The sequence below is a fragment of the Puccinia triticina genome, chromosome 16A (assembly GCF_026914185.1).
Source record: "Puccinia triticina chromosome 16A, complete sequence".
NCBI lineage: Eukaryota > Fungi > Basidiomycota > Pucciniomycetes > Pucciniales > Pucciniaceae > Puccinia > Puccinia triticina.
The window spans coordinates 4,098,275-4,108,447 of record NC_070573.1 but is presented as its reverse complement, the minus strand read 5'-3'; the positions used below and the strand labels follow the sequence as shown (position 1 = coordinate 4,108,447).

At 43.2% G+C, this 10,173-nt stretch overlaps 1 protein-coding gene across 1 annotated transcript; it reads right to left on the bottom strand.

The window, feature by feature from the left end:
* Positions 1-623: 623 nt before the first annotated feature.
* On the bottom strand, positions 624-2,612 carry PtA15_16A387 (uncharacterized protein; the record flags this gene model as incomplete). The annotated part of the gene is made up of 5 exons (XM_053164071.1): positions 624-647; positions 776-1,159; positions 1,241-1,808; positions 1,885-2,463; positions 2,548-2,612. The coding sequence occupies 5 exons, from the start codon at positions 2,610-2,612 to the stop codon at positions 624-626; spliced, it is 1,620 nt and encodes a 539-aa protein (XP_053028034.1).
* Between the last annotated feature and the right edge of the window lie 7,561 nt (positions 2,613-10,173).

Below are 10,173 nucleotides of genomic sequence, written 5' to 3'. Positions count from 1 at the left end.
GATTTTTTTGTGCTTGAGTGTCACCTTTCCTGAGAAAGTTGGTTTTCTTTGATGAGTTCAGGTGGTTATCTTGAACAGGGTCAGATTTTGTGTTGAGAGATTTATTCAACATTTTATTCTTTTTGGGGCCCTTTTGTGAACTGAATGATCTAGAAGCCGCTATATCTTCCTTTTCCTTTTTGGAGCTTTCAAGGGCCAAGCTCTCAAGCTTCATCCCTTCACTATCCCCGCGCACATCTGGCTTCCTATTTAGAACCATCTGAGTTTTGGACAAGATGTAATGGCATTTTTTTCTTGCCTCAGAGACAAGAAATTTAGACCAGTCAAACGGAAATTTCAGAATTCCAAACTTATTGGTTTTGATCACATTCATCCAAGGGTATTTGTGATTTGCCAAGGCACGGAAAGAATTGCCAAAATTTCTAGTATCTTTTTCACTCGGAGATTCAGTGTTTGCTACCAATTCTGCATGGAATGATCCTTTTTTGGTGTTTGCAAGGCTAAGGGTTGATTGGAATCTTACTGATTTACTTTGAATTTGAGAGTCAACTTCCTGGATAATTTCTTTTGAAGATTTCCCCGCTGTAGAGCCTTCATCAGAATTGGTGTTAACCTCTTCAGTGTCAGTGCGCAAGTTTTGTGTAAGTCTGGGAGCAAAAAAATCAGGTTAAAATTTTGTCAGTCATAGTTCTAGAGATAATGATGCTTTGGGAGCTGCTCACGGCTCATATTTATTTCTTATATGTGAGGTTGAGAGTGACTTGTAATCCCTTACAGCCCGATCATCATTTTCATCACTTTCCAAATTGTGAATTAATGTGTCTTTTTGCTTCTTCCTTATAGCCTTGTGTTCCCAATCTAATTTTGTAGAATCCTGGTTGGAAGGGTTTAGATTAACTGGAGAGCTATCAGCTTGATAATTGTGATTGAACTTTTCCTCAAGCTTCTTGCTCATACCTTTTTGTTTCCAGTCTCCTTTTGTGAAATCATGTTTGGAAACGTTTGAAGTGAGCGCAGAATTCTCTTCCGGGCTGAAGTCCGTTTTCTGGCTATCCTGGGTATTTTGTTTTTGATTTGATTTGCTTTCTGCTCGCTTTGCTTCATTGTTACCCTCTGCATCCCCAACTCCGTATACTTCCAGCTTACTTTCAATATTTTTCTGCTTACCAAAAAAAATTGATTCATCAAATTTACTTGAAGATCCTTTCAAATACAATTGATCTACGGAAGGGAAATCTACCGTCTTGGATTTTCTATGGACTTGAATTTTCCTCAAGTTATTCAATAACTCATTTCTTCTCTTATTAGAACTTCCCAATTTACTCAAGTGGTCCATATCACCAGAAGATTCTGTCCCACTTGCACTATCTCTCTCACTTGAAACTTCAGTCCAGCTGATGCTTTTACCGCTCGAGGTTGGCGTTGGACCCCCCCTTTCTACCTCGCTTGAAACTTCAGGCTCAATCAAATGGTCCATTGAAGAGCTTGAACCCTCTCTTTCAGTCGGGGGGATTGCCAAGTGGCTTCGAGACATCATGGGTCCTTTCTCTTTCGATTCCGCCATGACCTTCACTTCTTTGTAATGAGAAGTAAGTATTTCCGCGTCAGAATCTTCTTCAATTTTCCCAACTTTCTTTTTCAGATTGACGTCTTCTATCTCAGACACTTCCATGTGGGTTGTGTCTTCTTTGGATTTTGTTTTGATAGGTCTTTTTCGAAGTTTGTCGTCCGAAAAGTCTTTGGAATTCCCAGGCTGCAAGAAACCAGACGAAGCGCACTCAGGATGGCCTTTTTCCATTGGACTTATACTTTGAAATGGAATCAAATGAAGCGATAAAATCAGTCAAAATTCTGGGATTGGAGGGAAAAAAAATCGATATTTACCTCGATGTTCGAGATAAAATCTTTTTAATCTTGCCAGCCGCATGGGCATGACCTGGAGCATTGGCTTGTCTGAACGACCCTTCCTTTCGAGCTAAATGAGACTCTCCTTTGTGTGCAAAAGTACGTATATTGCTAATCCTTCTATGCGGGTTCTCCGAGGGTAAGTCCGTTGCTGCTTGGTGCGGATGATTCGACGCGGCTAAATGATTTGAATCGATTGGGACAGGTACATAACCCCACTGAGTGACTGGCTGGTAGACCGTGGTGGGTTGGTAATAACTAAAAGCTGCTAATTCCCATTTAAATGGCTGCATGTTCACCTCTTCAGGTCCGCCGCGAGTTTGCGCATACCAGTCATAGCCGTAAGCGGGAGAGAAGCTTGATAGGCTCGCGGAGTCAGGTCCAGAATAGGGGATATTTAATTGTTCGTCTTGGGCATGCGGAACTTCAGGATGAGTATACGTCGCGGCCTGAGAAAATCTCGGAGCATGGGGTTGGTAATCAGCGGGACGTGGTTTGATTTTGACCGCACGATTTTTTGAGCGGCTACTCGTGGCCGTCTCGGACGGGGCGGATGCCCTACAAATTCAAGTGCATACCGTTAGATGATGAATTGGATGGGTTTTTGTCAAAGTAAAAAGCTGTTTTGGTGATGAGGCATACTTTAATTCCTTGGGAATCCCAGTGCGGCTCTTATCATCCTTAGGTTCCAGGACTTTATTGATCATGGGGCCTCTTCCTATGGCCGAACTGCCCCTGTCATCTGCGCCGCTCTTGAATGAGGTTCCCTCCGAAAGGTGATTCCTCTCTAAACACGCGCCTGAAGCAATTGTTTCGGGACGCTCCCCTTGAACAAGACTTTCCACTGATACCGGCGTTGCAGCGGCGCTTGCTCCATGCGGAAGTAGATTCACCAAAAGAACCGGTGTCAAATTCAACCACAAATTCAGAGCAAAAATGAAGACATGAATAGACGGCATGGTGCAGCAGATGCTATGTGGGTATAAGTAGTACGAAAGTGATCGCTGTTGAGGCGAGGGCAGAATGAGTCTGAGACTATAACTATCAAGGTCAAAGTCGACCTCTAAGATTTTTTTGACCCTCCGGTTGATTAAAATACTACTTGTGTACAATTAATATGACTGCCCGTGCCGTGACGATGTTTTTAGAAACATGTTCCACGATGGACATGGCCAGAGGTCATTCATCCAATTGGCATATTTGTGTATTATAGTAGCAGACAACTTGAACTTTATCCCTGGGTATCAAGACTCACAATTCAGATGTTTTTGCCTCAGAGTCAGGGGATACACATAACATCCACATGCTGGTCAGTTTTACCGGAAGAGTGAATTTTTGTGCTAGTGGCGGAGTTGCATAGCTGTCGGAGCCGCGGACACATCCAACCTGACCGCCAACCGGCGAACGAAATTCTACACAGTCCGCTATGTTCGAAACTTAAATCATCGTGCATTTAATTTTGTGCCGGAAACAGTCAACACACTTTGCGCATTTGTGCCGAAAATAGTTAAACACACTTTGCGCATTTTTGCCGGAAACAGTTATACACACTTGGTGACGCTTCGACCCCTGTTGGAGCATCTGAATCTACATATCTTGATTCCGGCGCTTCGGCGAAACAAATATTATGAGGATCATGCCCTTGATGGAATGATAATTCCTTGAAATATGGCGAAGGTCCAAGTTGTAATGTTGGTTGACCTAACTTGCCTCCCTTCCCGCATGGAGCCTAAATCACTTCTTACATTGCGCTGGCCAGAGGTAGGGGATCCCTGGACTTGTTGGGCTGGTAATTTCTCTGCCAATAGAAGGAAACACAACAGCTGTGTGAGACTTTGCGGACTGAGTAAGTGAGTAAATGATTTCATTGTGGCGCAGATTCTCAATATTCCCCAAAGTCTGGAAATAGTTTTCAATTGTTTCTTGCCACAGCAAATGTAGCGTACTGTGATGTGGGTGATCAGTGCCACACATCAAACGTGTTTTGTGTGTACACCAGCAGCATAATATTTTTCTGAGCATGTTTGGTCCAAACTTAACACAAGTAGACCCTCCTCGGGGGAGTGTAGCGACCTCCGAAGGAGGGACTTGCCTCTGAAGTGGCATGTACCCTACAGAATTGAGCCAAATGGCACGGAAGGTGTCACTTTCCCCTATTTCCCCCAATAACTCCCTGTAGACTTCTGATTCTTGCTGTGCCTTTTTCACCATTGAAATCAGAAGCTTCTTGGCCTTTTTCCCCCCACTTTGAACTCCTCTGTATCCATCCCCCCTGGCAAGGGAATTCCTGTAAGTGTTTTTCCAAAGTGGATTTCTGTAGCCAATTGGCCCCCTTCAAGGCCGTGCAAGCTCAGTAAATTTCAAATTAGTGAGGTAAAAAACATATTGAATGGAAACCAAGATATCAGGATACAATTCTTTAGATTTGGCTTTTTTTAAACCAAAAACTAGACTTTCAAAATCATTTTGAAAAAAAGTGGTTTTTTACAAGTGAAACTTGGGTCTGTAGTGCCAGTGGCATGACATTGGAGGTCAGCCTCTCCTTTGGACACTCTTGGCACCTTCTTGGAGAGACTTAGGGCCTGTACCATAGCAACAAATTCCAATTTTGGATTTCATTTTCATTTTCTTCAAAATATGAAATTCACAAGCACAGTATTGCTGAAATCAGTGGTGATCATGTTCATGATGAGCAACACTTGGTACATCATTTTTGGGAAATTGAAATTCCATGTTAATTTGCAAAAATTTGTGTCTATGGTACAGGCCCTTAGTTAAGCTCAGTTTGGTGCTCCTTCCAGCCTTTCTGTGTGAAGAATCTGCAATCCCTTCACTGAACATCATTATTTGGGTGTGAGGGGACAAGGCTGCCTAATCTAGTTCCAAAAACGTTCTTGGAGCTAGCCAGTAGAGATATGAAGAAAGGATGCCGGTGTAGTGGTGTAATCTGGCATGGGTGTCAACAACGGTGGGCCACTTAGCATTAGCATAGCAGTGCTAACAGCTCCCCCTTTTTTCTGTAGTGTTAGCGCGCTGCAGAGGCTGGTACGCTGCAGCGCTTTTAGCAGCAAAAAAGGCTGATAAGACTCTAAAAACGGCTGTAGCGCAGTGTAGCGGGCGCTTCTTTGAGCCCTGTGCATGTAGTGTTAGCGTAGATCCAGGGGAATTGCGCTAACGCTACACTAAAACCTAGCTGAGTTTAGCTACTTTATGCTACGGTTAGCGTAGCTGGCCCGCTATTGGTGTCAATGTGTCCAAAAAGCAATCAGGTGCGCATTACTAGGCATTACTACAGAGCGCAGAGCTGTTGTATGTAATCTGGAGGCACTGAAGCTGTCTGCCCTAGCTTGATTCAGTTTAGCTGACCTAACATCTGACTTTCTCAGTTATTTCTACATGCATTTTCTTGTAATGTTTTAAGAGCAAGATTTAAACTTGTTTTGACTTCAGATTCTGTTGCCCCATGCATTTTCTTCACTGACTACTTTTCAATAGCTCCACTCCTTCATGGTTTTCTGTTTTTCCCAGTGCAATGTGGAATTCCGCTGCACAGTGAAACCCAGCTCCCCAACCACATGCACATAGTTTATTATGTCAGCCAACCTTGAAAATTTTTGAATTCAGGATCCCCCAACCAGCTGGAGGATACACAGACTTCAGACAACCAGAATAACACCTCCAGATAAGCCAGGATCACCAGAACAAGGCCACTACACTCCCAGTATCACCACCAGGAATATTGACAGTTAGTATCATTTTCTTTGAACCTTTGGTATCTCATAGGAGTTCCTCTGTGTCTCTTTGACTGCTTTCTCTCATCTCTTGTTTCCTCTCTCTCTCCTCTTTGATCACAGTTTCATATATAGGGATGGCACTTTGTAACCGGGTAACCGCAGGTACTACCCTAAAATTTCACTTAAATTGGATACCCACACCCGCTAAAGCAGGTCAAAGCATGTAGTGGGTACCAACAGTGGGCTGCTATACTACATTTAGTCAGTAGTTCAGCACAGTGTAGCAGATCTAAACTAAAAATGATGTGGTTTTCTGTTAGCGGGCAGTGATTGCCCGCTACCGCTAACAGGCACCCCTTGAAACTACAGGGCCTCTATCGCCGCTATCAGTTCTAGCAGTGCTATTCAACCGCTAAAAAATCTGATAGCCCTGTTAGCACCCGTTAGTGTAGTGTACCGGCCCGTAGCAGGCGCTACAGCTAACAGCACTGTGTCAGGAACTACGCAACACTAACCTAGCGGATAGCGCCCGCTACGAATAGTTTAGTGTAGCGGCCCAATGTTGCGGGTACCCCTGGGTTTCCACACAAGCTTTGATCCCTGTAACTGGCTCTGCTAGATGCCCGGTCTGTGCCGGACATTGAGGGGAACACCACCTCCCCTTGATGGCTGGCACACACCGGTCATCAAGAGGGTCTCTTGATGACTGGCACACACCGGTCATCAAGAGGGTCTCTTGATGACTGGCACAACACTCCGGTCATCAAGAGAGTCTCTTGATGACTGGCACAACACGCCGGTCATCAAGAGGGTCTCTTGATGACTGGAACAACACGCCGGTCATCAAGAGGGTCTCTTGATGACTGGCAGAATACACCGGTCATTGCACCAGGGGAGAATTTGAAGTACTCTCCAGAGAGTACCTGACTTTAATTTTATGTTGTTCTGGGTCTGATTTCAGTCAGATTTGTATTAGGAAATTATTGATAAATTATTCAGAAGTCAATTGGAAGTGTGTCATAATTTATGAGGAAGTATCACAGGACCTCATGCAACAGCAATGTGGTATAGAACTGTTTCATTCTTCAAGGATAGCTCAATTACAACCTACAATGAAATTATAGTTACTCAATGCCCAATTATTAATCATTTATGTTGAATTTATGTTGATCAATTTCTCTATGTGCAGGGGGTTTCACACAAAATAAATGTGACTAGCTGGTGCTTTAATGGCTTTCTGACCATAGAGCTGTGAAAGGCCCCTCCGGTGATGTGTCACCCCAATGCACGCGCATACACAAAGGTGAAATTTTCAAAATGGAAAACAGCTCAAATACATGTGCATGGAAACATTCAAAACCAAAAAACCATAAAAACAACTCACAAGCTTATATGTGTTCAAAAGCCAGGCTGTCTAGCTGAAATCTGGTACCAAGAACCTCCAAGCTTGACTTGAAACATACTTTCACCTTATTTTCATCCTTTTTTGACTCAATTATAGACAATACCTGCCTTTTTTTAGGGAAATATGCCAATTCAGGTGGGCCTTTCACATCATTCTAACCAGTGTGTGCATGTTGTTAATCTGAAAGAGGCCCAGCCTGCAATTTGTAACAACCTTTTACGCGCGCACATGACAGAAAATCAGCAAAGTGAAAACAATCACCTTCATGAGCATGTGAATAATGAACCCCAAGAAATCATCCCAAAAACTGTTCAAATTGAGTTATGATTTGATTGTGGCCATTGTGTCTTAGTGGTTTCAAATTTGTTCTGATTGAGTTCCAGTTGACTTCTGCATGACTTATTGATGATTTATGGATGAATCCACAATCAGTTTCAGAACAGTTGTTCAAGCATTGTTCATTATTTTTTACACTACTTTTGCCAAAAGCATCCAACACAGTTCTGGAAAAAGGGTACAGTATGGCACTCTCCGGAGAGTGTGTCAAAATCACTCCTGGTTTCAAGAGGAAATCTCCTCAAGAAAGGCACAAAAGACTGGTCATTGAGATGACATCTCCTCCTGATGGCCGGCACAACAAACCAGTGATTGAGAGGAAATCTTACCTCAATGACCAACACAACCAACTTGTCATTGAGATCAAGAGGACATCTCCACTTGAAGACTTGCACATACCAAAAATTGAGGGGAATACCACCTCCCCTCAATGACTGGAGTTGAAGGGAGTGGCTTGAAGCTCCCCTCAATGAATGGCAGATTGTTTTTTGAGGGGAGTTGGAAGGCACGGAGCGCAGAGTGTGTGATGAGCACGACTGAAGTGGCAAAGTTTTGACGCATGAATTTCAATTTGGGGCTAGACTCAATACAAAAAGGCCAGAGAAGACTGCCTCACCAGGGGAGATATGTTCCCACTCCCCAGGGAGTGCCAGAGCTGAATTTGATGTGAGTTTTGGTCGGATGTGAGCCTGATGTGCATCAGTAACTCATCCCTAAGCGAATTGAAGTGGATGCAGAAGTGAGTCAAAAGTCAGTCAGAATTGATTTGGGAGTCAACACAATGTTGTGTAGAATTCTTTTGTTTTCTAGGTACAACTAGAGGAAAAAATATGATGAAATGATATTTCACCCAAGTCCAACTCATCAATTGCTCCTGTTTGATGACGTCAAAGGATAGGAAAGCAAAATTGCCATTCTTGAATGTAATTCCTGTAAAAAAAATGAGTTTCTTGTAATTCACATTATATGCCCTCATGTACAAAATTAAATTAAAAGTCAACTTGGTATTATTGGGTTTAGAATTTTGGAATGTGGTAATGTTGCAGTAAAATTAGTGAAACCCATTTTCTTGGAAATGCTGTAATTAATTTGAATTTGGCTAAAAAAAATGGTGATAAACTATTGTATTGGGGTGAAAGTCTGAGGTAAGTCAAGGTTGGATTGCAGTGCCACCCAAAGTCTGTCCCCTGGCACGGTACAGAGGCTTAGACACTATCTTGCAGCAGCCAAAAATCCAGTTTGGTCACATATCCTGGCCTCTTCACAAAAATAATTGTGTGGTTTTTTGTTTTTTTTGCTTTTCAAAATCCACATGTGCACATGCAAGTGAACTTTTTTGCACTTTGCTAATAATCACCCTAATGTAGGCGCGTACATTGAGGTGGAAATATCACAGGATGGGCCTTTCACAGCCACATGAAAAGTAAAAACTTTGTGTTGAGCCACCAATTGTCCCCCTGATGTACGCGAGTACATGAGGGGGACAATATGACATGCTGCGCCTTTCACATCCCCATGAAAAGGACACACTGGTCATGGAGCCAGGAAAGGCCTATATTTTGGATGAGTTCTGGATGAACTCCAGATGAGTTCTGGATGAATTCCAGATGAGTTCTGGATGAATTCCAGATGAGTCCTGGATTATTCCTTGGCAAGTTATGGTTTATTTCAGGATGATTTCCAACTGATTTGAAGCTGACTTCCAGTCTTGTTCATACCTATTCAATATTCCTTTACCAAAGGCCTCCAGCACAGTTATGGAAAAAAGTTACGGTAAGGCACTCCCTGGGGAGTGGGAACATATCTCCCCTGGTGCCTAGAGGCAGGGCCAAGAGAAGTTGGGCAATAGTCAACCACAGATGTTTGGTGTGAGAGCGGAGTTCAACAGATGGTTTGCATGCGTGTGGGATCAGGATTCAAAAGCTGGTTTTCATTTGAGGTTCCCATGTTTATTTCATACTACTTTACTTTTGTGATGCTCTTTTAAGTACTGAGGGAAATTGGGGGCACTTGCTGCCATTCATCCTGCTGTGGTGTTCTGTGCCTGTGTCAATGCCAAAAAGTATACAACAGAGGGTGGAGACAGTACAGTCATCATACAAGAGGAGGAGATAGTATCACATCAACAGTTAGGCACATACAAACCAGGAAGGATTTGTAGTAAGGAATAATCTCGACCAGAAATGGAAGGAAGGAGTGCAAAGGAAGGAGGAAGGGAGGAAGGAACAGGAGGAAGAGGAGGAGAGGCCCAGACCCCCAGAATCCAGAATGGACAAGGATAGTTGCATTCTATGCACCTGCTTGTTCAACAAAGATTCTATCAGGAGGCTGTGTTATTTGGAGGTGGAGTTAGAAGGTATCTAGCAAAGCCTGCAAAGCATCTTTGGCTGGAGGCTGTGTATTTGTTTGTTCAAGGAAGCTGTGTTATTTGGAGGTATGTTTGTTCAAGGAAGCTTCTATCAGGAGGCTGTGTTATTTGGAGGTGGAGTTAGAAGGTATCTATCTGAAGGCTGTGTATTTGTTTGTTAGTTTGTATTTCATAGATGTTTGGCTGTGGATTTAAAGTGTATCTAGCACAGCAAAGCTGTGTTGTTTGTATTTGTGGCTGTTTAGAAAGGCTGCGTAGGTGAGAACCTCTGCAGCAGAAATCCCTCACCAGGAGCTTCCTGCAGCAGAAATCCCTCATCCTCCAACATAAAAGGAGGGCCTCTCCCCACTATAATTTTCCTTTTTCCCCATCAGCCTATAGAGGTTTGGTCACTGTGGTTAGTTTAGTTTGTAGCAGCCTAGGAA